Source organism: Squalius cephalus (assembly GCF_949319135.1).
Source record: "Squalius cephalus genome assembly, chromosome: 24".
Lineage (NCBI taxonomy): Eukaryota > Metazoa > Chordata > Actinopteri > Cypriniformes > Leuciscidae > Squalius > Squalius cephalus.
This window is the reverse complement of record NC_137145.1, coordinates 5,077,499-5,105,031: the sequence shown is the minus strand read 5'-3', so window position 1 is coordinate 5,105,031 and position 27,533 is coordinate 5,077,499. Positions and strand designations below refer to the sequence as shown.

Sequence of the window (27,533 nt, the reverse complement as noted above, 5' to 3'; positions counted from 1 at the left end):
TGAACATTTGTGTGTAGTGGTAGTTGCGTAGCTGTCAATGGAGAGACAGAAAGTTCTCAGATTTCATTAAAAATATCTTAATTTGTGTTTCGAAGATGAATGAAAGGCTTATGGCAGTGATTCCCAACCCCCGGTCCCCGGACCGGTGCCGGTCCGTGGACCCGTTAGTACCGGGCCTTGAAATATTCCCAGAATAATGTTTTTTTTTTTTTTTTTTTTTTTTTTTTATAGTAATAATTATTTTCTTTTTTATATGCTTTTTTTAAGTGCTATGACGTCATGTTATTTAATCCAAAACCTAAACAATAAATAGATTAAAATGTGTTTCTTTGAGCGCCTTGCGATTGCTTAGCAACGCGTCATATCTGAACGGACTGCAAAAAAGCGCGCTGCACCTGAAGTGACAGGGAAGTGGAGAGATGAGCGGGCCGCGATATTTTTTTCAATGGCTAATTTCATTGCGGACAGTTCTGGTAAAAGGAAAGGCGATGACCAACTCGAAAATAGCGAGAGAGAAAAAGTCACGCTTCATAAATACGATACCTCATACATTAGGTATGGATTTATGACAACAGGCGATTCCGTGGCGCCAAATCCGTTGTGTGTTATTTGTGGTGAAAAACTGTAAGCTGGTTTTCGTTCATATTTGTAAAGCAGACCTTTTTAAATTTCGTTTTATTGTATCCTGGAATTTGTGTGCATTGTTTTGGATGCATATGTTTTTTATGGATGCTCAGGAAGAACAGCTTGTCTTGTGCACAGCTACAAATATAGTAATATCAATAAGCAGTTCATGCTCACATTAAAATAGTTTTGTTCTCATTGGTCTGATTTGGTATTTTTTGTTAAAGGTTAAAGTTTAATCTCTAATTTTATACTTTAAAAATGATTGGCTGAAATCACTAAGTTATGTGTTTGCTATTGTATTCTGAAACTGTCTGATTGTTGAAACTGGCACTTATTTTCATACAATTAGCCTTTGTTGTCACCTGTTGAAAACACTAAGTTGCTGTTGAAGTGATTGTCTTTAGTGGTTCTGGAGAGATTTGTCAGGTGAAATGGACTGGTATTTTCATACAATTTGCCATTACTGCCACCTGCTAGTGAGTGAGTGCTGTGTGAGTTGCTTTTGAAGTAGACCTAATTGTATGGCAGAAAAGGGAAATATTTTGTGAACCGGTCTGAAAGTTTAAAAAGATTGGTATATTCATACAAGTAGCCTTTGTTGCCATCTAGTTCATTATGCAAATAAATGATAGGCTGTTACTGTTTTACACAGTGATATGTTCCAAACGATGCATCTTAAAATTGACAACTGGTCCCTGGAATTTTTTTTATGAATATGCTGGTCCCTGGCACAAAAAAGGTTGGGAACCCCTGGCTTATGGGTTTGGAACGACATGATGGTGAGGAACAGAATTTTTATTTTTGGGTGAACTATCCCTTTAAGGAAAATAAAACGGATGCTTAAATAAAAAAACAGAAGTGATACACTAAAATTATTGTGATTTTAATTGAAAACAATTATTAAAACATTTAATTATATATAATATAATTAATAATATAAATGAAAAACAATCGTGTCCAAATTCTAGAAAAATTAATGTGAATGTATAAACGTAAAGATGTTAACTGAATTATAGTTATATACAAATTATATAATAAAAACTATATTTACCAAATCCTTTTCCATGAATGGCCTCTTGACGTCGCTCACACGTCCACGCGCGCGACGTCACGTCCATTCACAGGCGCTGATTTGTCGGGAATTACTCGACTTCCGGTCGAGGAGAAACACTAGAGACTTTCCTGCGGTAGCGGAGGAGACTGACACACAATAACAAAGCCATGGGAGAAATGTCCGGCTTCGAGAACAGATTTCACTCGTACTCCGACTCACAGCTACACGAACTGCTGGAGGACGACGACAAGCTCCGGAAAATCGTCAGGGAGACGGACGAGGTGGGTGACCGCATACATGTCAGCCACGAAACGCTCATTTTATCCTGAAATATGATCATAGTTTCTCCTGACAGTGAGTGTAGGTCAGTGACAGGTGCGCGAGCTTTGATTTCACTGCTGCTGTTGTGTTCATTTATTATTATCTTGAATGGAGACCTTTCACCTTTGACTGCGTCAATATTGGTTGAATTAAAAAGTGTTGTTGACGGAAGGAGGGGCAGGATACGGAGATGGCATGAAAACAGTGTTATAGTTCAGAATGAAGGCAATAGGAACTGCTCATATAAAATAAAGACAAAAATATGATGTACACTGGCATGTACAGTATTTATTGTGTATGAACAGACAGATGCTGTCAAACAAACATGTAAATCTCTTCTGGACTGATCATGTTCAGCCATTTAATCACTATGTATAACAATACCGATATTACCTTCAAGGGATTATTAATTATTAATGTTTCATGTAACCTTTGATTTTTAAATGATTTATTAAATCGTCTTAGGTCCATTTTTAACTAATACACACACACACACACACACACACACACACACACACACATATATATATATATATATATATATATATATATATATGAAGAGTTCAGATGCAAAAGCCTGTAAGTGCCATCTGAATTTTTCTTCTTGAATGATAATTTTTATCAAGCTCTTATATTTAAGTTCAATAATTTCACTTAAATGACAATTAATAGGTAATTTTCATTGCTATTTAAGTGAAATTACTGAACTTATATATACAAGCTTGATAAAAATTATTCAAGAAGAAAATTTCAGATGGCACTTACAGGCTTTTGCATCTGAACTCTTCATATATATATATATATATATATATATATATATTAAAAATATGTTTCTTTAAGTTCTTGACATTTGTCTTTATTCCAGTATAAAACACTTTATTGTGTATTTGCTGTATAAATAATCTTGCTTTGCATTGTTAAATATTTGAAAAGATCCTTGCAACATACACTATCATAAATTGCAAGTTTTCCATGCAGAATGCATGCAGTGGTTTTCATTTATATAACTGGTCTGGTCAGGATGACCCAAAGTTGACGCAGGAATCATTTCTTGTGTTTATTTTACTTTGTGAATTCCATATTAGAGTATTGTTTCCCATATGTTGCACATTGATTTCACCTCGGAGACCAGAGGGTTGACTAGCTTCTCTTGTTTGTGACTTTGTTGTCGTCACAGATGCAGGAAATGCAACAGAACAAAGAGCTGACGATCGCCAGCAACCGCAGCCTGGCCGAGCAGAACCTGAGCCTTCAGCCTGAACTGGACCATCAGAAGATCCAGCTGACCAAACGCTACTGCTGTTTACAAGATCTGCACGAGTCCTATCAGATCCGCAAGTCCACGCTAGGTGACGTGAACACCACACTCTTCAGACCACTTCAAAAACATGTGTTGTTTAAAATGATCAAACAATAGATAACGTTGAAAATAAAGATTTTGTTAATAGTTATTTGGGTCCGGTTCCTCTAATAGAACACCTGTGTGAAATTAGGGAGAACCGACTTCATACATGCACTGAAAATCACAGAAACGACTCAAAATGATAAAGAAAAGTGAAGTTAGTGAAGAGTGAAGATCCTGACGCATTTGACACACACATGCAATTACATAAGTGTGATTTAAGTATCCAAATACTTCGAAAACTTTAAATAGTGTAGACGGGAACATAAAAGAACACTCCTTTTATGTATCCAAACTTTTTTTGTCTTCCTCCTTTGGTGTAAAACAATAAAACATCCCGATGAACCTGTTTGGCCACATAATGCTTCCTTTTTATAGAGAGAGATTTGCTGCTGTCTTGAGCTGCACTGGATACTGATCATGTCAGCTCAAACTGACACACAAATGTCTCTGTGGAAGGCTTATATTTCTTGCTCTGTATTCATCCAGCTTTCTCCATACTTTCAGTGTCAGTTTACCTGAGCAAAAGTTTTGAAAGTAATCGTGTTTATCAGGGTCACTAGGATACGGCAGACAGACTAGAGTTTCGGCAATACAAAGAATAATTTCCAAAAGAAACCACACTGATGTAAAGTTATACACACTATGCAAAACACACACCCATATTATGAGGATTTCCTCCATCACTGACTGTATATGAGCCCTTTAAAGGATGCAGTGACATGACTTTTCTATGCACAACTTGATCTTCTGTTGACCTTAATTATCCCTCCATGATTTATTGTTTGATCAGATTGACAAAAATGCTAAGATATTAATGAGAGACAACTGGATACCACTTGGTGAATTTCAGCATATCAAAATATTTAAGTTTGTTCTGTATGTAATCATGATTTTTTTTTTCAAATCTGATCTTTTTCAGGAAACATTTCGCTAGACACGTTGTTGGCTCTTTTGCAAACCGAAGGAGCCAAGATCGAGGAGGAAACAGAGGTGAGGACGTTTTTCCTATTTTCAGAAATGCAGAACCTCATTTGCTGATTTTTAACTCTTACGAGATGTGTAACGTCTTAAGATTCTCCCACATGTTTTCTAGAACATGGCCGATTCATTCTTGGATGGATCGTTGCCTCTGGACAGCTTCGTTGACGACTACCAGAGCAAGAGGACGCTGGCGCATCTGAGGCGCGTGAAGATCGATAAGCTACAGGAGATGGTGCTGAAGGGTGTTCATCTTCCTCAGGGTTCCCGTAATGATCCTTCACAAGCTCAGGAGACCCTTAACTCCAGCGCACCTTTCCAAAGGCTAGCTAATGGTTCTCCAGCTCACGTAAGACCATCAGCCACGTCACACCCTTACAACTCTCAGAGCGTCAGTGCTCCTCTGCCAAACATGGTGCCATCATATTCATGTCCATACCCTCAAGGCCCCGGCGCTGGTCTTCCTCCGCAGGCGGGGTTTATAATGCAATGATGATCTTCTGCCTGATCCCCTCCATTAGAATGTGAAACGCCATTTTCTCCCGCTTTTTCTTTAGATGCACTTTGTTCTTAAACCGCTGTGGGTTTCTGACTCATTAGCGGGTCCACACAGAACTCTGCAGATATCTGCACATTCTCTGCCAGTTGTATGTATTAAATATTTAGGCAGATGTAATTATCTCTAATTTAACACATTTAAATCCAGTCCACATCATTTGGTCTTTTCCCCCCATAATCAGCAGATTTTGTGTGGACCAACTTGTTGGTTAACAATATATTAATATCAGTTTAAATGCTATAAGATGCATTAAGACTGTGATTCAGAATCAAAAGTGAGTAATGTAAATGACTTATTAACAATGGGGGGTATTGCATTTCTCATGACTGAAGATAATGAAATGGATTTGACACTCAAAAAAACGGCAGAAAAAAGATTCTTATGCACATATAAGACAATTTTACTGTGTACTTTTGTGAGGAAACCTTCCTTTCGTCACTGTAACGATAATGAGACGATATTTGAATTTCACACTTCTGGGTTAAAAACTGACCAAAGATGCACTCCACCTGTACCATGAGCGCTCCGTTAACTGGTTTGGAATAGTTTTGTTGGACTTAACCTTTGATTTTTGTTTTCATTTAAACAATAAATGTTTAAATGCTTACGTGGCATTAACAGACCAGCCTGACTGTAGGTCTGCTATAGAAAGACTTTCTTGGTGTTAATCAGACTTTAGCAAACAGTTTAATTATCCTAAACTGAATCGAACTATCCTTAAACAGCTACCATATTAAACAGAAGATTATATTATTAAAATAATCAGAACACCGTTTACAACGTTTCCGAGATGTAAAGTGATCTATTTTGGCACTGTATCTGTCTTTGCAGAGAAGTGCAGGTACTTTAAAAGTTGTCATGCTGGGTTGTGACAGTTCTTGTGCACATTTTCTATGAAGGATGTTATTATGCAAGTCTGTAACGTTAGAGAGTCTGATGTAAGTACAGGTAAAAGAAATCAAAATGTGCCTTGCAACAGAACAAACAAGTGATGTTTAATGAAGAAAGCATTTAATCACGCCGTCGCTGTGCTTTGATGAATCTTCGAAGCCATCTACAACTTTCTGTTTCTGAAGACAATTAATGGTGCAGAACCCTTTGAACTGTTTTATCTATAGTGTGGTAACCTGTAACACTCCTTATGTAAAGTACTGTACATTGTAGCTGTTTGGATTAGTGGTTATTGGTGACTAGATTTTTTTTATGCTCATTAATAAACAAAATACTAACAAAAGTCAAATGTCAATATTTATTGCTGTGTAAATCCCATTTATTCTTCTCCCTCCTCACCTTCTCCGTCCGGACTTCGTAATCTTTCTCGAGAGCGGCCAAATCTTCACGGGCCTCCGCAAACTCGCCCTCCTCCATTCCTTCTCCGACATACCAGTGCACGAAGGCTCTCTTTGCGTACATTAGATCAAACTTGTGATCCAGACGGGCCCAGGCCTCGGCGATGGCTGTGGTGTTGCTCAACATACAGACTGCCCTTTGAACTTTGGCCAGATCACCTCCTGGAACCACAGTTGGCGGCTGATAGTTGATACCGACCTGATTATAGTAAGAAGAAAAGCAGTTTAAGAAACACATTTTTCCACACATAACAACATCATGCAAATGTTTACAATACTGTTTTAAAAGTGTGGGTTCTGTGAGATTTTTAAAATGTTTTTGAAAGAAGTCTCTTCTGCTCACCAAGGCTGGATCTATTTGAACCACAAAATGCAGTAAAAACTGTAATATTGTGAAATATTATCTTAATATATTTTAGAATGTAATTTATTCCTGTGATCGAAACTGAATTTTCAGCATCATTACTCCAGTCTTCAGTGTCACATGATCTTTACTGCTGTCTATCATATGTTTATCAGGCAAGTCTACAAGTCTAATTTACAGTACGTAATTTCTCAGACTTTCCACAATCCAACAAACCCAGATTGAATGTTGAAAACAGGCGCCATCGGGTAACCCACTGATCCAACAAAACCCAATGAAGTGTCTGTTGCGGTTGGCGAGTGTCTGTCGGTGAAGTGTGAATTGACCCTTCGCTAAGCCAAAGACCAATCGTGGCTTAGCAACCGTAACTAGGCGCGGGAGGTCTGACAAGCTTTCGAGCGAGGGAAACATTGATTAAATTATTCTCTAATCCAGGGGTGCCCAACCCTGCTCCTGCCGATCGACTGTCCTGCAGAGTTTATCTCCAACCCTAATCAAACACACCTGAAGCAACCAATTAAGGTCTTGAAAATTAAAGGCAGGTGTGTTTGATTAGGGTTGGAGATGAGCTGTGCAGGACAGTCGATCGGCAGGAGCAGGGTTGGGCACCCCTGCTGTAATCGGTTGCATATTATGTCTTGCTCTCTCAGATATTTCACCTGTTCGCCAAAAATGACTAATTATCTCCTTGGGAATGTCTGACGCCGGTGCATACATATTGTAATAGACGTGCCAGGCGCGAAAGCTTGTCAGGTGTAGCAACAGTAACTAAGGAGGGCGGGGCTTAGCGAAGGGTCAATTGCCCTTCAACGACACAGACTGACCTTGAACCCTGTGGGACACCAGTCCACAAACTGAATGGTCCTCTTGGTCTTTATTCTTCCAATGGCGGCATTGACATCCTTTGGAACCACGTCTCCACGGTACAGCATTCAGCAAGCCGTGTACTTCCCGTGCCAGGGGTCACACTTCACCATCTGATTGGCCGGTGTGGTGAATAATCCGGTCAGTTTGGTGTGATGAGTCCGGGCTTAGGACCCAACCAGTCCGATTGGTTCAAAGCACGTTTTATGGGTAATCGCTTTAGTGCCTGGTTACAAATCATACAAAATCATTTTGTGTCAGCTTGATATATTTGACATTTTATTCAAAAAAATATGGCGAAAATTTATTTTTTTAAGGCTATGGACAGTATATTTTGATTTCCTAGGTAATGAAAGCATATATCCTGAAATCCCTCTGAAATTTTTTTTCATCTTGTGTGTAAACAAAATTTTGCACCTGGCTTTATCATATATTCAGATCTATCTACCGAAAATATATATGCAAAATCACACATATTTAATGAGATGATGCCTAATTTACATAATTAAACATACATATTTCAAAAACTTGTATTACATTTTTTTATATACTTGTGTAAGTAATCAACTGAGGAAGTTTCATGGTGATATCTGTTATTTAAAAATTTTAAAATCATTTAGTCCACTTAAACCCCGCCCCATTCTTACAAATGCAAGCTTCTGCTGACAGATTGAGCCTAGTAGCCTGCCATCATTTTTCCTTTTTCAATAATCCATTTCACTCGTATGCAGGTCACAATTTATAAGAAAATATCTGACGGTACTACAGTTTCATTGCGACTTGAAAGTGAAGGGAACCAAATTTAAAAAAATATGGTACCTTAGGCGAAGGATAAACGGCAAATTCAAGCTTCAAGGGACAACCTCTCCATCAACAATGAAGTAAAACCCGATCCAGTTCCACCGCCAAAGCTGTGAAAGATGAGGAATCCTTGTAGTCCAATGCAATGATCACACTAAAAACAAAGGCACAAACTATTAATTCATCTATAAAGAAGTATAACCAAACAGAAAAATTGTCTTACCAGTTTGCGTATGCGGTCAAGTACCAGGTCTATGATTTCCTTGCCAATGGTGTAATGGCCTCTGGCATAATTGTTGGCGGCGTCCTCCTTCCCAGTTATCAGCTGCTCTGGGTGAAACAGCTGTCTGTATGTTCCACTTCGAACCTCATCTGAATGGGAAAAAATTAATTTGAACAAAATTGAATTTCTTTCTTCTGCTGAAGACAAAAGAAGATATTTTAAAGAATATGGGTAATCAAACAGTTGATGTACATTGACTTCCATAGTATGGAAAAAAATACTGTTCCAACAACTGTTTGGTTTCCCATATTCTTCAAAAGAAAACAGCGTAGAAATTCATACTACAGGTTCAGTCTAGAAAACTTGAGGGTGAGTAAATGATGATTCACCCTCAAGTGTTTTCATTTTTGGGTGAACTCACTATTTAAGCCACCATGCAATCAAAATTGACAATTTTTTATTGAATACACATAAAAATGACAAAAATTTCAACTCAGATTTGAAAAATGAAAACAGAAAATATAAAATAAAATTTTCTGTCTGCAGCCTCCCCATATAACGTTAGGTAATTACTGACAGAATTTTCATTTTTGCGTGAACTAACCCTTTAACTGTAACTTGTCCCTCAAATCTGATTGGTTGATTGGTTGTTAATCATCAAATCAGGTTCATCACTTATCAAATCAGGTTCATCACTTTTACAACAATACAGTTTGGTAACTTGGTATTAGTTGATATTTATTATGATTTACAGTAGTTACATTAACTGTAGTGTGGTATTTTTAAATTTTTTGTTAAAGTCTAAAAAGGTAAAAGTGTAAATGTCTCTTTACCAACGACAGTGTGTTCAAGGTCCACGAACACGGCTCTGGGAACGTTTCACGCCGGTCTCGTTGAAGGATTGATCTCCGCCTGAGGTGGTCTGGTCGCTCGCTGGGCTTGTGTCCGTCCGCCTGAATGCCGTGCTCGAGACAGTACAGCTCCCAGCAAGCGGTGGCCCTGGTGGCAAGGTGCTTTTGCAGATTGAACAGTAGCTGCCATCATCCACTGCAGGCGCTCCTCTTCTTGCTGCCTTAGCCTGTCTAGCCCTTTTTGCTTCCCTATTCTTCTCCTGAAGCAAGTTCCTCCTTCCTTTTCTTCTTCTGTTCTTCTTTTTCTTTGGCCTCCAGGTTGTCAAGGTGTGCCACATAATCGTCACTTGTAATGACCCGGGCTTGCAGTGGCACCCGACGCCGTATCCCTTCCGCTCTCTGGCCAAATGTGGGTGTGACCAGGATGTCCGCTAAATATTGTGGAATGAGGCCAGTTTCCACCAAGTGATTTTTTGTACTTTTGTTGCAAGTAGGACAGACAGGTGAAGTGGAGCAGGTGGGCACAGCAGATGAGGGAGCAGCGGCTGCAGTGGGCATGAGCTTTACAATCTAGATAGAGAGTGCTCAAGTTAAAAACTGGTATTGTTCACATTATGAGTTGCATAACACAATAGGAATATTTTTAGGGAATACAATGAAGAACCTAACCTGTGTCATGTCCATTGCCTGCCTTCCGGAATCCTGCCTTGATGTTGGCTGCAGTGACGGCCTTTTCATAGGCATGTTTCAGCACAGAGGAGAAGTGCTTCTTGCCCACCACCATGTCTCCTCTCACCAGGCCCATGCGACTGGCCAGGGTGCTGAACACTCCCTTCAGGGGGTTGAAAACACTAATGTCCAGTGGCTGCAGCATGTGAGTTGTGTGGGGTGTGGGGTGTGGGGTGGGGGGGAATTGGGGGGGGGGGGTAGGAGGAGAATGTCAATTTGGTTTTCTACGTCTATTATTTGACGGCCACAGTGGGTTTCGTGCTGGTCCATTATAAGGACTAGAAGGCGTGCAGGAGGGGCATACTTAATGAAATGGTCCAACCATTTCAAAAACAGCTCTGCCGTCATGTAGCCTTTGTCCACATAGCCGTAAAGGCTATTTTCTGGCCCACCCAAGGCATACGCCACACTGGGAAGGCAGCGGGGATATATTATGAAGAGAGGGACACTCACCAGCTGCACTAACTGCTGTGTGCACAGTGATGTGCTCCCTGGTGGTCGTCTGCTGCCGGTAGATGTGGCGCTTTCCCTTCTGGCAGATCTCCTTTTACTTTGGCTTATCTCCGAAGCCCGTCTCATCACAGTTCCACAGCTGATGAGGTTTGTCATGCAGACTGTGGAGGTTAATAATTTTGTAAGTAACATGAAACAAGTAATAAAAACTCGGTGAGTGTTTTAGCGCAATTTTCTGACCTCATGGGATCACAACACTAAGAGATAGTAAATCTTTTCCTGTATTTTTTTTTTTGTTTGTTTGTTTGTTTGTTTGTTTGTTTTTTTTTTTTTTTTTTTTTTGTGCGTTCCCGAGATTAGACCTTCCTTAACATAATGCCGAAAACCCGAAGTCTCTAGGTGGTCTGGTTGAGGAGTAGATAGAAGAGCAAGATTGGTGCGCACAGACAGAACAGAAATCATGAGTTAACAATCGCAATTTTGTCCGGTGTAAAATTGCGCTAAAAATGATCTATTCCCTCAGGTGTTGCAGCAAGAACCCTGGCCCTATCAAGGGAGTCCGGTGTCCGGGTGGTCAGCTCTGGGTGGCGAACTTTGAAGCAGACCCACCAGTTGTCACTCAACCCCGTCTCCAGGTTGACCAGAGTCTTCCGGCTGCTCTCTTTAATTATTTCCAGGGCAAGACACTTGACAATGGTTCTTGTTAGTGGAAAACCATGATCTGCCATCCAAACAATATAATTGACTAAAGATATTCTTCTTCCTCCAGGGTAAGGGCCCTATTTGGATGAGGCCCATTTTCAGATTTCCCCAGCTTGTGGTCTGACAGGGTAGACTTCGGTATCCCAAATTTCTGTGAGACACTCCTCACACTTTCTCCTGACTTTACTGCTGCGTCTAGCATTTCCCTGCTGTATCTCTTTTTCCCTGACATTCTTCCCCAACATAACATTACCAAAAGAAGACCTGCATTTGTAAGCTTTTCTGTAACTTAATATTAAAATTGTAATGTTAATACTGTTGTGAGTTCTTATACTTATGGCTTTAAGTGTTTTTAAAGCAGTAATGGTTTTTCTTTTTAACAGGCGGGGAGAGAGGCCAGGACACACCAGGGAAAGGGGGAAACCTAACCTTAAATGTATATAGTTTTTTGTTGATGTTCATCTTTTTCATGTTATTAAAAGTTCCTTTTATAAAATGAAGTCTAGATTCATTTTTATTGGGTCCTCAAATAACTTAATGTTATAGAAATTATGATTAACGTTATTAACGTTACTTTTATGGTTTATAAGTAACTTAAACATAATGTTAACTTAATGGCTTGAAATGTTGTTAAATTGCATGTTATTACAATGCGTGCTGTCCTAACGTTAACCAGATAATGTGAAATTACACAGATGTGTTGAAATGACCTTTAAAACAGCATTTAACATGAACGTTAATTTAACTTGAGGTGTTTTAATGAGGATGCGCCGCTCCCGCTCAAATTCATGTCGGACAAAGTGCCTCATTGAACGTGTATATACCTTAGGTCAAGTCAAGTCAAGTCAAGTTTATTTATATAGTGCTTTTCACAATACAGATTGTATCAAAGCAGCTTCACAGTATTAAATTAAAATAATACATCAATGTTTTTTTCTAGTGGAAAACGTCCACGTTTGGTAATGCTGATCAATAGTATTGTTGATTGATTGATTAATTAAATTAAATATCCCCAACTGAGCAAGCCAAAGGCAACAGTGGCAAGGAACCGAAAAAAACTCCATCAGGTGACCTGATGGAGAAAAAAAACAACCTTGGGAGAACCCAGGCTCAGTCAGGGGCCAGTTCTCCTCTGGCGTTTATGAACTAGAGGTCGGATTTAACTGTAAGATTAAAAGTATTATATGAATGCCTGGCCGAAAAGATGCGTCTTTAATCAAGTTTTAAACTGGGAGAGCGTGTCTGAGCAACGAACAGTATCTGGAAGACTATTCCAGAGTTTTGGAGCTAAATGTGAAAATGCTCTCCCTCCTTTGGTGGATCTGGATATCCTAGGTATGACCAAAAGCCTCGAATTTAGTGATCTTAAAGAGCGCGATGGATTATAGGGCGATAGAAGGTCCGTTAAATAGACTGGAGCTAAGCCGTTTAGGGCACATGTGTCAAACTCCAGTCCTGGAGGGCCACTGTCCTGCAGAGTTTATCTCCAACCAGCTCCAAAAACACCTGCCTGGAAGTTTCTAGTAATCCTGAAGACCTTGATTAGCTGGATCAGGTGTGTTTAATTAGGGTTGAAGCTAAACTCTGCAGGGTTGTGGCCCTCCAGGAACTGAGTTTGACACCCCTAGTTTAGGGCTTTATAAGTCAGTAGCAATACCTTGTAATTAATACGGGACTTTATAGGTAACCAATGTAGTGATGATAAAATTGGTGTTATATGATCATATTTTCTTGATCTAGTAAGAACTCTAGCGGGGGCATTTTGGACTAACTGTAGCTTGTTTATTGAGGATGCAGGACAACCAGCTAATAAAGCATTACAGTAATCTAGTCTCGATGTCATGAACGCATGAACTAACTTTTCTGCATCAGAAACTGATAGCATATTACGTAGCTTAGCAATGTTTCTAAGGTGGAAAAAGGCTGTTCTTGTAACATGAAATATGATTTTCAAAAGACAGGTTGCAGTCTAGTATAACACCCAGGTCTTTTACTGTAGAGGATAAAGTAACAGGACATCCTACTATGTTAAAGTTGTAGTGTGAGAGGTTTTGTGGGCGTTTTTTTGAACCGATGATTAGTACCTCTGTCTTGTCTGGATTTAATAAAAGAAAATTGCGTGTCATCCAATCTTTTATATCTTTAACACACTCTGTCAATTTGGATAATTTAGCGTTTTCATCTGGCCGTGATGAAATATAGATTTGAGTGTCATCAGCATAACAATGGAAACTAATTCCATGTTTCCTTATAATATTTCCAAGTGGCAGCATATATATTGAGAATAACAGAGGGCCTAACACAGATCCCTGCGGCACTACATAGTTTACTGGAGTTGAGGTGACTTAAAAAAGTACAAATATTTGCAAATTGTAACTCATAATTATTTTATAAGACCATAAGACTGTTTGTTTATTTTTTTATTTTTGTCATTTTCTGGTGGGTGATCATGTTTTAAGAGCCGAGGTATTCTCCCCTCTTCCTTTTGTCCTGCCGGAAAACCCTCCCCCCGCCATTTTCTGAACAGTCATGGTGTATGTTAGAAACTCACGTTGATTTCTTTGAAACGACTGGCTCTTGAAACATAGGGTTGGTCGGAATCGAAAGAGGAGGAGGCAAAGATGACACGATATAGATGCCGTGACCTGAAAGTGTTTATTTATAGAATTATATTCATTTTTGCATGAACTAACCCTTAAAGGGTTAGTTCACCCAAAAATGACAATTCTGTCAGTAATTACTCACCCTCATGTTGTTCCAACCCCGTAAGACCTTCGTTCATCTTCGGAACACAAATTAAGATATTTTTGATTAAATCTGAGAGCTGGATCACTTCTCCATAGGCTTCTAGGTGACCGAAACTTGCTGGCCCAGAAAAGTTATTAAAGAGATCGTTAATATAGTCCAAGTGACTACAGTGGCTTAATCTTAAGTATATCAAGCGACGAGAATACTTTTTGTGCGCAAAAACAAACAAAAATAACGACTTTATTCCACTATTCATTTCCTTCTCTCTGGGCCTCTAGTTGGTTCACGTAGTGTTTTTGCGCTGCGCGTCTGTGTTACACGTCACCACGTAGGCTCACAATTGGCCGAAGCTGGTCATGTGTGTGATGCGTGATGACGTGCAACACAGACGCGCTGCGCAAAAACACTACGAGGCCCAGAGAGAAGGAAATGAATAGTGGAATAAAGTCGTTATTTTTGTTTGTTTTTGCGCACAAAAAGTATTCTCGTCGCTTGATATACTTAAGATTAAGCCACTGCAGTCACTTGGACTATATTAACGATCTCTTTAATAACTTTTCTGGGCCAGCAAGTTTCGGTCACCTAGCAGCCTATGGAGAAGTGATCCAGCTCTCAGATTTAATAAAAAATATCTTAATTTGTGTTCCGAAGATGAACGAAGGTCTTACGCGGTTGGAACAACATGAGGGTGAGTAATTACTGACAGAATTTTCATTTTTGGGTGAACTAACCCTTTAACTGTAACTTGTCCCTCAAATCTGATTGGTTGTTGATCAACAAATCAGGTTCATCACTTTTACAACAATACAATTTGGTAACTTGATATTAGTTGATATTTATTATGATTTACAGTAGGCTAGTTACACTAACTGTAGTGTGGTATTTTTTTTATTTCTTGTTAAAGTCTAAAAAGGTAGGGAAGTGTAAATGTCTCTTTACCAACGACAGTGGGTTCGAGGTCCACGAACACGGCTCTGGAAACATGTTTCCGTTGAAGAAGGATTGATCTCTGCCTGAGGTGGTCTGGTCGCTGGGCTTGTTGTGTCCGTCCGCCTGAATGCCGTGCTCGAGACGACTACAGACCCAGCAAGCGTTACCGATCTGAACTCCCGCCTGACCCACATGAATGGAGATAGACTCGCGGGAAAATTGAATCAAATTAATTACAAAGTCAAAAAGTTTTTTTTTTTTTTTTTTTGCCTACTCGTTTAATTTGATCATTAAGCATTATATTATTGATTAAAGTGAAGCTTATAAATCTGAAAAGAAGAATGACCGTTGGTCGGCTAACGGCTTAACTTTTTCGAATACTGACAAATTTATTCACCATTTTTAAGGAGTATATTAAGGTGGTTTAATGTAAATACTATAGTAGAAAGAAAATTGATAATTGATAATAATAATTCTGATTTGGATGCGTAGAAATCTTCTCGTAGGTGCCGATGCCGTTTTTTTTTTTTTATTAATTCGCAGGCTTTCTGATCCCGCCCACCTTCTCGGTTATTGGATTAATTCTGAAAATAATTATAATATGGATGTCAATCACATGTTAGAGGATTATTATTGGTCCACACCTCAAATATTTAAATATAATCTTAATATAACGGGAATTTCCGTTGTGATAAAGCGTTTTAAATCTAAATATTAGCTCAAATGGATTGTGATTTCTGTCTGTTTGTTTTTCTATTTTCTCAGCCTTGCTTGGTCATCAATTCTTTGTTTGGTGATCACAGTCCATTTCTCTTGTAATTCTGAAAAGACAATAGCCTACATACACGGACCCTGTTTTTACCAGTACTTCCAAATAGACATATGTTTATAAATAACTAGTAGCCTTTTAGAACACATACAATAAGTGTATTTGATTATCTTTGAGGGAATTAAATAAATATTCAAAGGAGGAACTTATAATTTTCTGTTTGAAAGCAGTCTGTCTGTTGAATCAACTGCTGGCTGTAGTGTTTGATTGCAGAGTAATATCAAAGGATTTGTTTCTATGGATTGTTTCAGAATGACAATGCACCTTGCATTCATTACCTAAGCGACGCGCGCCTCTCGTGACCGGGTATATAAAAAACAGGTGCACGAGCTCGAGAACTCAGTGCACGAGTGCTATTGATGCAGACAAAATGAGCGGACGAGTAGGAGACCTCAGTCCCAAACAAACCGAGGCTTTAGCACAGGCAAGTAAATGCACACAATCTATTTGTTTTAACATTTTTATTCCTGAATTTCAAGATATTTTCACTTAGTATTTTGAGTGTCAGTCATAGTTTCGTTTAAAACACACCATGTCAGATTTAATAGCCTATAATAGCCTATATGTTACACTACCGTTCAAAAGTTTGGGGCTTGTAAGGTTTCTTTAAAAGAAATTAATAATTGTATAGGCTACAGCAATGACGCATTAAATTGGTTGAATTAAAGTGATGGTAAAGACATTACAAAAGATTTCTGTCAAATAAAGGCTGTTCTTTTGAACTTTTTCTTCATCAAAGAATCCTGAAAAAAAGGTATCACAGTTTCCACACAAATATTAAGCAGCACAACTGTTTTCAACATTGATAATATAATCAGCATATTAGAATGATTTCTGAAGGATCATGTGACACTGAAGACTGGAGTAATGATGCTGAAAATTCAGCTTTGATCACAGGAATAAATTACATTTTAAGGTGCATTATTACAATATTATAGTAATATTACAACCATTTTTAATTGTTATGATATTTCGCAATACTGTTTTCACTGGATCAAATAAACGCAACCTTGGTGAGACATAAAAAATCGTACTGACCCCAAACCTTTGAACAGTAGTGTTATCATTATATTAAAATTTTATGCAGCATACAAAACTAATCTTCAGAGTTAACCCTGCATGTCAAAGAAATGTTATTATATTTAAATGTCATTTGTTTGGTCAGTTTCGGGAGAAAATAGCAGATGTGTTGGATCAACTGTCCAATCAAACCGACCATTACCTTCTCCGGTGGCTAAGAGGTGAGGACAGATTTTCTTTTAAATCAAGATTTAATAACGCAAACAACATGGTTCTCGTAACATTTACTCTTCTGGGAGTTTGATTTCAGGTGAACTTTAATTTGAATATAGCGGAGACCTGCTTTTAACTAAATGATCTCTGACTGCGTGGTCATATCGGATGACCTTATGACCTCATGAACCTGTGTGTTGATTAACAGAATGCCAGATCAACAATAATCTTCAGGAAACACTTGTGATTATATGGAGGCCGATATATGCAAGTACTCTTCCATGAAAAAAACACAGAGTTATTTCTAAGATTTATGTAGTTTGTCTTTACCGATTGCTTTATCTTAACCAGTTTTATCTAGAAATCAATATTTTCTGTTGAGATAGAACATCCCAAAACCATCTGCTGACTTCACTTTTTGAGAGGGAGGTTCAAGGTTACATTCTTGTGAATGTATGTGTCAATATTTATCTCTCTTTACCTCTGATTTTTGACCGTTGCAGAATTATTTGCTCTCATTTGCCTACATTATTGTATAATATTCTACAGTCCTCATAGGAAAGAGCTATAGTAGTCTGGCATGTACTGTATCTCTCTCTCTCTCTCTCTCTCTCTCTCTCTCTCTCTCTCTCTCTCTCTCTCTCTCTCTCTTGCATTTTCTTACAAAGTAAATCAAGACTGTAGAATAATGCAGCATACCTAGATTTTAAAGTTTGGTCTTATATCTTGTTTGCAGCTAGAAGCTTCAATGTCCCAAAGGCTGAGGCAATGCTTAGAAAGGTAATATCACAAACACCTGGGTCTGTATTACAGAAGCATCTTAACTCATAATCTGTCTGTTTGGATATACAGTATACATCTTTTGTAATAGTATACCGTAAATATCTTTTATTGACAATTTAATGTACCCCTGCTAAATAAATGTAGGCCTATTAATTTCTTTTTTTTAAATCATTCTGACCCCAAACGTTTCAATGATATTCTAAGTAAAATTACCAGTCTGTTCTTTTCAACATTGATAATAATAATAATAATAATAATAAATGCAGCAAATCAGCATGTTAGAATGATTTCTGAAGGATCATGTGACACTGCTGCTAAAAATCCTCACAGGAATAAATGAAATTTGAAAATATATTAAAAAAAGAAAACAGCTATAATATCACTTAGTAATATTCACAAAATCTTCACGTGTAGAGACACAATGGTTACAGACATTCTTCAAAATATCTTTTTTTGTGTTCAGCAGAAGAAAGAAATAGTCTCACTTTAGTTTAGGGTCCAATTCTCACTATTAACTACAACTTTTGCCTCAATAAACTCGTAATTACTGCTTATTAATAGTTAGTAAGGTGTTGAGTTTAGGTATTGGGTGGATTAAGGGATGTAGAATATGTTCATGCAGAATAATGCATTAATATGTGCTTTAAAAGTACTAATAAACAGCCAATATCCTAGTAATATGCATGCTAATAAGCAACTAGTTAATAGTGAGAAATGGACCCTAAACTAAAGTGTTACCAGAAATTCATACAGGTTTGGAAAAACTTGAGTAAATGATGACAAAATGGAGGCCACTTTGAAAAATACATTAAAGGAACCAAATTAAACCCAGAATTATATGAAGTTTTTCTCATTCGGCTTACACAAATCACTTTGTATTCCAGCATCTGGAGTTTCGCAAGCATATGAAAGTAGACACGATCATTGACGACTGGAGGCCGCCTGAGGTATATCAGTACAGTACAACTAACATATTTACCGTAAGTTCAGAATGGAAAATGCCCTGCTAACACACACATATTGTTCTCTGTCCAGGTCATCGAGCGCTATGTGGCCGGGGGAATGTGTGGCTATGATCGTGAAGGAAGTCCAATATGGTACGATATCATCGGCCCTCTTGATCCCAAAGGCCTCTTACTGTCGGCTAGCAAGCAAGACTGCCTTAGGACCAAAGTCAGAGATGCTGAACTTCTACGACAGGAGTGTGAGAAGCAGTCTAAAAAGGTACCATCTGTCAAATAAAGACCAAATGACTAAAAATACATGCCAAACTGAGGAAAAAAGTTCAAATATCTAAAGATTCTTAAATCAACACTCTCAGAAAAAAAGGTACAAAAGCTGTCACTGGGACAGTACCATTCAAAAGGGTTCTATATGTACCATTTATGTACTAATATGTACACTTTTGGAACTAATATGTACCTTTGAGGGACTAATATGCACTTTTTAGGTACAAAGGTGTACCTTTTGAAAAGGTACCGCCACAGTGACAGCTTTTGTACCTTTTTTTCTGAGAGTGAAGATACACTTGATAAGCAAAATTATTTATTTAATGAACAATTTATCAAATTTAAGTGTGTTTATGCTTAAAACAAAATATCTGTCAATGGTCAACATCTTGGATCATTTCTGTTAAAGAGATAGTTCACCCAAAAATTACATTTTTGTCATCATTTACTCACTCACAAGTTGTTCCAAACCTGTATGAGTTTTTGAGTGATGGTGAGGGCCAGATGGTGCATTAGCAAAATTCAGAAGAATCACAGCTAGATGCCGTCCACAGTGATTCATCCCTCACTATTCTTTTGGCTATGCTGGGATGTTATTATACACAGGAGTCTCAGTTGTGTGAGAAAAGTAAATAAATGCAACAAGACTCCATTGGAATCCCAAGAATGATTACACATAGACACAGTAACCAGAAGCAACATTAACTAAATTAAACTAATGAGACATTTATTTCAAGTAACCTGGTTGCCTTAAAAATTTGAGTTCATCAAAATTAAAAAATTTGAGTTAATACAACAAAGGAGATTGGAAACTCAAAATAGTACATTATCTGAAACACATAAAAATGTTGTGATAAATCATGAAATTGTTTTTTTTTTTACAGTGAGGTGAGAAAAATAAACTTAGGAAAAATATGATTATTTTTCTGACCTAATTGGAAAAAAAATTTCTTGTTTTAAGCATAAACTCGTTTAATTTTATTTATTTTTTTCAGAAAGCAAGACTCTTTATCTGTCATTTTGCTTCTCTGGTAAACCTATCTTGATTTAAGAATGTTTAGATATTTGTACTGAAAAAGAAAACAAAAATCTAATTTTTTTGCCGTGCAAAAACTGTGATATTAATTTCTAATGTCAGATATTTTATTATCTGAACGTTCACATTAGTTTGCCGCAGTGTTGATGTTTGTAATTGTTTACTGTTGTTTTTGGGTGATTTTGTTCATCAGCTTGACAAGCACATTGATTCAATCACCATCATTTATGACTGTGAAGGGCTTGGCATGAAACACCTCTGGAAGCCAGCTGTTGAGTTGTACGGTGAGGTAGGAACACGATGCTTTCAGTAGAGCTTGGTCATTCTGAAGCCCAATAATAAGACACAAACTTATAACATTTCTGTATATAATTGTTTGTTTATCACTGTGCACTGAAAAAAAATTTACTTCATTTTTTTTTGGCAAGTTTTTTGCACGAAAGTAAATTTCACATATGAAATTAAGTAAACTCTACTTAACTAAGTTAAGTGAAAGCAACAAAGGAAATAAGTAATATTAACTTGGCTAGTAAAAGGTTGAGTAATATCTATTTAGTTGAAATTCCCTTTGTAATACATTTTACTCATAAAATATAATATTGAATTAAACCACACTTTTAAAGTATATGTTTTACTTAGAAACATCTAAGTAATTAATACAATAGATATTCTACATATAAGGAGTCACACATGAGAACGCAGAGATCTTAATACTTACAATGACGGTAACATTTGATGGATCGTTTTTGTGTTTGAATGTGTCATTTTGAGTGGAAAATGTCACGTTACTAATCCTAACAACGAAAGCAATTTACATTTACATTTACATTTATTCATTTAGCTGACGCTTTTATCCAAAGCGACTTACAATTGCTATACATGTCAGAGGTCGCACGCCTCTGGAGCAACTAGGGGTTAAGTGTCTTGCTCAGGGACACATTGGTGTCTCACAGTGGATTCGAACCCGGGTCTCTCACACCAAAGGCATGTGTCTTATCCACTGCGCCATCACCCCATCGCAATGATGAAACAATGTAAATACAGCTGGAAAAGTGAAAAATCAACCTCATTAATTATTCAAGGCCCAGTGCATGGGAACACCAGTATCAGAAAAGTTGAGTAATTTTACTTAATTTTATAACGTTGATATTTACACTTTAATTTCTACGCGCTTGAATTGAGTACTAATATAGAATTTATAACTAACTTTTTCATGAAAATTACATTTTTTTTTTCTGTAGTATTTACTTCACCATAGTATTTACTTCATGCACTCAGCGTTAAAGGGATAGTTCACCCAAAAACGACAATTCTGTCATCATTTCCTCACCCTCAAGTTGTTCATAAACTTGTATGAGTTTCTTTCTTCTGCTGAACACAAAAGATGATATTTTGAAGAATGTTGGTAATCAAACAGTTGACAGTAGCCATTGACTTCCAAAGTAGGAACTACTATGGAAGTCAATGGCTACTGTCAACTGTGAAACTCATACAGGTTTGGAACAACTTGAGGGTGAGGAAATGATGACAGAATTGTCGTTTTTGGGTGAAATATCCCTTTACGTAGCAGAAGGGGAGGGGCGATCATACTCTGATGTTGAATGACAAAATAATCTTATGAAATTCATTCACTACATGGTTGAGTACATAGTGTATAGTGCGTCATTTGGGGCGCAACTAAAGAGCTTTAGTGTGTGTACACTTGAATCCATCTTGTGTTATTTACTGGTCTAATAAAGTGGCAAAATTAATTAATCAGAAATTATTATTTTTAATAATTTGTTACACATGCTTCACTATGGAAGCTTGTTTCCGCCACAGAATGAAACATTTTAAAAGATAATTGCGACTCTTTCCAGTTTACATCTCGCAATTCTGACTTTATTTCTCAGAATTGCGTGATATAAAGTCAGAATTGCGTGAAATAAAGTCACAATTGCGTCTTATAAAGTCAGAATTCGGACTTTTTTTCTCGCAATTGCGACTTTATATCACGCAATTCTGACTTTATAACACATAATTGCGAGTTTATATTTCGCAATTCTGACATCTTTTCTCAGAATTGTGAGATATAAACTCAATTGTGAGATATACAATAATTCTAAGAAAAAAAAGACACTTTTTTTTACCTCAGAATAGTTTATATCTCACAATTCTGACTTTATAACATGCAATTGCGACTTTATATCATGCAATTCTGACTTTATATCTCCCAATTGCGTATTATAAAGTCAGAATTGCGAGATATAAATATGCAATTCTGAGAAAAAAAGTCAGAATTTCAAGTATATTTCTCGCAATTGCGAGTTTATATCTCATAATTCTGACTTTATAACACGCAATTGCGACTTTATATCACGCAATTTTGACTTTATAACCTGCAATTGCGACTTTATATCACGCAATTCTGACTTTATAACCTGCAATTGAGACTTTATATCACGTAATTCTGAGATAAAAAGTAAAAAATTGTGAGATTAAAATTGTGAGATTAAAAAGTCGCAATTACCTTTTTTTTTTTTTACTCTGTGGCGGAAACAAGCTTCCATACCTCACAGTGTCATTGTGACAAATTAAATAATACATCTTCCCTTAAGATCCATCTTAACATGTTAATGATTTGTTTCCACACTTGTTGTCAAGCTAAAACGGTAATATTGTGATACCGGTATATTATTTTTGCCTTTTCTGATTGCAGATTCTGACTATGCATGAAGAGAATTATCCTGAGAGCCTAAAAAAGGTGCTTTTAATCAAAGGTGAGTCATTGTTGCACCAGTAAGATCACATCACTGATGCTGTTAAACAGTTTTGAAATATTTTAATGCTTTAATTCTCCTTTCTACAGCCCCCAAACTCTTCCCTATTGCATACAACTTGGTCAAACACTTCTTGCGTGAGGAAACAAGGCAGAAGATTGCTGTGCTGGGTTGTAAGCTGTCTAACTATAGTACTGTTTGTTAAAGGTATAGCGGAGGATTTTCCCGAATTTTAGAAAAGAACCGCCCTCTCCACTTTTTGAAAAAATGCACATGCGCAACACTCTACCTGCTCCTGAGAGGGAACGCCTATTAAACGTGTGCACGAGAGAGCATGCACAAGCTAATCATAGCTTACATTAACTTTTACTAGCAGTGATTTTAAATGGATTTCTCCAAATAGCATGCCAAACTTTACCTGTCAAGTAGAAACTTCGCGACTGAGGCATCAGTGGGAAGCCCAACCTGTGTTTTGAGCGCACGCCAACGTGTGAATCGTGTGCACGAGCACGTACGACGGCCTTACGTAAACATATCACCAGAATGATTGACACTTAGGAGGACCAATAGTCTTGATGATCCACCCGGAAAAAGAAAATCCTCTGCTATACCTTTAAGGCAAACATCATGATTATGATTAACTGCGGTGTGTTACTCATCCTGCATGAATGACACCTCACGAATGGGAATTTCTCTTTTGATCTAAATCTTCCAGCCAACTGGAAAGAGGTGTTGAGGGACTATGTGGATGCAGATCAGTTACCTGTGGTTTATGGAGGCTCCATGACTGATCCTGATGGAAACCCTCTCTGTAAGACCATGGTGAGATTTACTAGCCAACAGGAGATTCACATACACTACCGTTTTGATTTATTAATACTTTTATTCAGCATCAAGGATGCATTCAATTGCCCAAAAGTGACAGTAAATATTGTTACAAAATATTTCTATTTCAAACAAATGCTGGTCTTTTTTCAACATTGATAATCATTAGCATATTAGCATATTAGAATGATTTCTAATAGGGATCATGTGACACTGAACAATGGAGTAATGATACTGAAAATTCAGCTTTGCATCACAGGAATAAATTAAGTTTTTAAATATATTCAAATAGCAAACAGTTATTTAAAATCGTGATAATATTTCACAATATTGCTGTTTTTACTGTATTTTTGATCAAATAAATGCAGCCTTGGTGAGCATAAGAGACTTCTTTCAAAAACATTAAAAACTGACCTCAAACTTTTGAATGGTACTGTACACCACTATTTAGTTGTTTTTACCCATTTGACTCTTCCTCCCAGTTACATTATGGTGGTGTAGTGCCAAAGTCCTACTATGTACGAGACTCTGTCAAAGTGCAGTATGACCAGTGCGTCACCATTAGCCGTGGCTCTTCATACCAGCTAGATTATGAGGTGCTCTTTCCAAACTGCTTGCTACGGTAAGTACATTTACATTACATTTACATTTATTCATTTAGCAGACGCTTTTATCCAAAGCGACTTACAAATGTGTACAATAGAAGCATTTAAACTAACAGTAGGACAACAATATGCAAGTGCATACTGAGAAGGGTCATCCTTCTCAGTTTAGTCTAACGCAGTACATGTTAATTATTATTATTTATTTTATTTTTTTAAATATAGAATAGAATAGAAGAGAAAGTGTTAGTATTACTGGATCAAGTGCTGTCGGAAAAGTACCATTTTTCAGTGCTAATAGTTATCCATAGCTGTTTTGCACAATATACTCTTAGGGCTGGTTCACACAGAACGCGTTTTTGCTTTGAAAAACGCCAGACGCTGGCAGAGGAATGGGGAAAAACCGCAAGGTCTCGAGACACGTCTTTTAAAAGTTGCACTTATTTTCTGAACTATTTCGTGTTTACATAGAAAAGTACTGGAAAAGTAGCGCTGTGGAATGGAAAAACGCATTCTGTGTGATCGCCCCCTTAAAAAATAAAGGTTCTTTAATGGCACCTGTTGTTCCTCAACGAACCTTTAAACTTTTTTGTTCAAAATTATCAATTCATCATCAATCCCTCTTCCAAAACGTATTTTGTCTTGCCCTGTTTCATATGGTAAGCTTAGTTATAAGTTTTTATATTTTAGACCTGACAGGATGGTTTTCGCGGGTAATTGTGTATACATGTCTCTCATTCGTCTCGTCATATCCGAAAAATAGAGAAAAGTTGCTCTGGCTACTCTGACGCGTGTGGGAGTTGCATAGGTTAGTCACAACGAGTGAGAAAGGTTGAAGTGGAGCAGCTAATTCTCAAACCTCGGAGGAATCACCCGTTTTAAAAAAACAGAAGAGAGTCTGCTCACCAGCCACTGTAGCTAGTGGTATTCCTAGCCACTCAGTATTTTACCTGGCCACAATTTTGACATCAGTACCATGGGGAAAAACGACCATCGATATTTTTAATATTATCTCATAATTTGGCAGCAGGAATATTAGGCTGCTGTTACTTTAAGACCTGATGCACGGATCCATTATACTGTTACACATCCATTTTCTTTCTCAACTGTTTACATTCACTTACACATAACTAGCTGTGTGTACGTGAATACTCGCACATTTTGACATTATTTTGTGTGAATTTGACTGTTTAAGTGCAATAATCAGTGAAAAAAAAAACAATTTACTACTGAGAGGCAGCTTTATATAAGCGCACTTTGGGTGTGAGCACAAAATCTGCGGGAATGAGTAAAATTATACGCAATACGCACAATCCCATGCCGAAATTCAAGCCCTGTAACACCAACAATATTCATCCAGAGCACATGAATCGATTGAGTGAGGAGAGGCGGGTTTGTGTGTCTCTCGCTGTCGGAGAGATGAGAGAGAGAGAAAAAGCGCAGATGGTATTGTTTATCTATTCTGCGGAAAATGAGTATTGGAAGAGTTTTAGATATTTCAGTATCGATATGAATCGAAAAATCTATATTTTTGGCAATACTCAATTTATTATTTTAGATTCCTTTTTAAAAGGCTACAATTGAAAAATGTATATATTATATATAAAATTCAACCTGCCAAAGTGGCTATTAGGAGTGACTGCGTTACACGCCACTGCTGAAATACACCCACAGGTTGGCAGGTGTTAATGTCAAGCCCTGGTCATATTCATCCGCACAATCACGCAGGCAAAGCACAACCAAACCAATGTTCTTCCACAAAATGCATGCAGTTTTGTTTTTTAACCACTAGAGGGCCAAAAGTTACATAGTGTACCTTTAACATCCATGGAACCTTTGCATTCCACAAAGTTGTTGTAGTGGAAAAAGGTTCTTTAGATTTTGGTTCTTTTAAGAACTGGTTACTGAAAGGAAACCTAAAATGGTTCTTCTATGGCATCGCTGTGAAAACCCCCCTTTGTAATTTGTTTTAAGAGTGATAGCATGCAATATACTCCATATAGAGGATGCTACTATTACATTCTGACCATAACCAGTAGTCATCATTGTTTCTTCTCAATCTAGATGGCAGTTTGCAAGCGAAGGGTCTGATATCGGTTTTGGAATTTACCTGAAGACAAAAGGGAATGAGACAAATAAAGTGGAAGCCATGCAGGAAATACTGCTTACCGAACGTTACAATGCCCATCTAGTCCCAGAGGATGGATCCTACACCTGTGAAGAACCAGGCATCTGTATGTTTGTTTTGAATTTTACATTTTAGTTCTTGGTGATATTCCGAGCAATTGAATGATAATAAAAGCATGAATTTGCGAACAAGTTGTGCTGCATGCTTAAAACAATCCTTTTCTCTCTATAGATGTAGTTCGATTTGACAACACTTACAGTGTGATCCATTCAAAGAAGGTCAGCTTCACCGTGGATGTGCTTCTACCTGAGGGACACACAGGAAAACAGGCATAAAGCCCGACTGGAATCAGACATATATCCAGCATTAAATAAGATTACGTCACTACTAGGCTACAATGTGTGGATGTCATTGACCACAGGAAATTAGAAGTACTACTCTAGGGTTTTTAATTTCACAGTTTTTAGATAATTTTATAAAATGAGTATTATTATAGATAATTATGAAAAGTGATTGCACACAGACAGTTCCTGAAAAGATGTTGTATGAACTGTTTCCGATATTTGAATTACAATTGTGTATGACAAATGGAAGCAGATATAGACTGATGGGGACTGTTCGGTCAGTATAGAGAACTTCCTTTCTTAATGTGAAATAATTATAATTATGGCTTTATGAGATTATGTCTCAATGAATATGTCACTGAATTGCATCGAATCACAGAAATCATCATACAATTGAACTCATGTCAACATTAAATACTATTATAGGAAGATTGTAATAATCCTTGTTAAATGTAGTAATAGCAACCTTTTGTATAATCTTGAGTAGGCTATATTTTAAATGTGCACATGATTATGCACTAAAATGATAATAAAACACACGATGTTGATGAGTCTATGTTCATTTGTAACACTAGAGGACGCACTTGTATCACATTCTACACAGATTCATCTGGATGAGATGTAGTGATGTCAATACGGTCATTACACACACGCACCACAAACAACACGTACAGTACGGCAGACCATTGTCGTTGATTATTAATTTATTTTTTATTACTGTATTACAATAACAATATATTATTTAAATTATAGTATTTATATATAATGATGTTATTTATTGTAGTCCTTACTGATAAACGTTACAGT

General features: G+C 37.3%; 3 protein-coding genes across 3 annotated transcripts; 2 read left to right on the top strand and 1 right to left on the bottom strand.

Moving 5' to 3' along the window:
• Nucleotides 1-1,767: 1,767 nt before the first annotated feature.
• vps37bb (VPS37B subunit of ESCRT-I b) lies at nucleotides 1,768-5,533 on the top strand. Its single transcript, XM_079861320.1, has 4 exons — nucleotides 1,768-1,962; nucleotides 3,180-3,351; nucleotides 4,327-4,397; nucleotides 4,501-5,533. Exons 1-4 carry the CDS (start codon nucleotides 1,849-1,851, stop codon nucleotides 4,876-4,878), a joined length of 735 nt encoding a protein of 244 aa, XP_079717446.1. The 5' UTR covers nucleotides 1,768-1,848; the 3' UTR covers nucleotides 4,879-5,533.
• Nucleotides 5,534-6,135: 602 nt separating this feature from the next.
• tuba7l (tubulin, alpha 7 like) lies at nucleotides 6,136-15,358 on the bottom strand (the record flags this gene model as incomplete). Its single annotated transcript, XM_079860467.1, is given in 15 exon segments — nucleotides 6,136-6,492; nucleotides 7,482-7,589; nucleotides 7,593-7,687; nucleotides 8,280-8,283; nucleotides 8,372-8,476; nucleotides 8,546-8,694; nucleotides 9,379-9,422; nucleotides 9,424-9,485; nucleotides 9,487-9,544; nucleotides 9,876-9,966; nucleotides 10,066-10,261; nucleotides 10,354-10,739; nucleotides 13,832-13,925; nucleotides 14,968-15,228; nucleotides 15,344-15,358. Coding segments are annotated over 15 exon segments (1,974 nt in total). The 3' UTR covers nucleotides 6,136-6,186.
• A 441-nt stretch (nucleotides 15,359-15,799) lies between these two features.
• On the top strand, nucleotides 15,800-27,287 carry sec14l7 (SEC14-like lipid binding 7). The gene is made up of 12 exons (XM_079861732.1): nucleotides 15,800-16,211; nucleotides 16,953-17,028; nucleotides 17,757-17,800; nucleotides 18,688-18,750; nucleotides 18,839-19,027; nucleotides 20,262-20,357; nucleotides 22,767-22,827; nucleotides 22,917-23,000; nucleotides 23,543-23,649; nucleotides 24,135-24,274; nucleotides 26,319-26,488; nucleotides 26,614-27,287. Exons 1-12 carry the CDS (start codon nucleotides 16,158-16,160, stop codon nucleotides 26,715-26,717), a joined length of 1,188 nt encoding a protein of 395 aa, XP_079717858.1. The 5' UTR covers nucleotides 15,800-16,157; the 3' UTR covers nucleotides 26,718-27,287.
• Nucleotides 27,288-27,533: the final 246 nt, after the last annotated feature.

Coding starts and splice junctions, on each gene's coding strand:
- vps37bb (XM_079861320.1), top strand. CDS start 1,849: ATGGGAGAAATGTCCGGCTTCGAGAACAGATTTCACTCGTACTCCGAC. Junction 1,963..3,179: donor TCGTCAGGGAGACGGACGAG/GTGGGTGACCGC, acceptor TTGTCGTCACAG/ATGCAGGAAATGCAACAGAA. Junction 3,352..4,326: donor GATCCGCAAGTCCACGCTAG/GTGACGTGAACA, acceptor GATCTTTTTCAG/GAAACATTTCGCTAGACACG.
- sec14l7 (XM_079861732.1), top strand. CDS start 16,158: ATGAGCGGACGAGTAGGAGACCTCAGTCCCAAACAAACCGAGGCTTTA. Junction 16,212..16,952: donor AAACCGAGGCTTTAGCACAG/GCAAGTAAATGC, acceptor TTGTTTGGTCAG/TTTCGGGAGAAAATAGCAGA. Junction 26,489..26,613: donor CTGTGAAGAACCAGGCATCT/GTATGTTTGTTT, acceptor TTCTCTCTATAG/ATGTAGTTCGATTTGACAAC.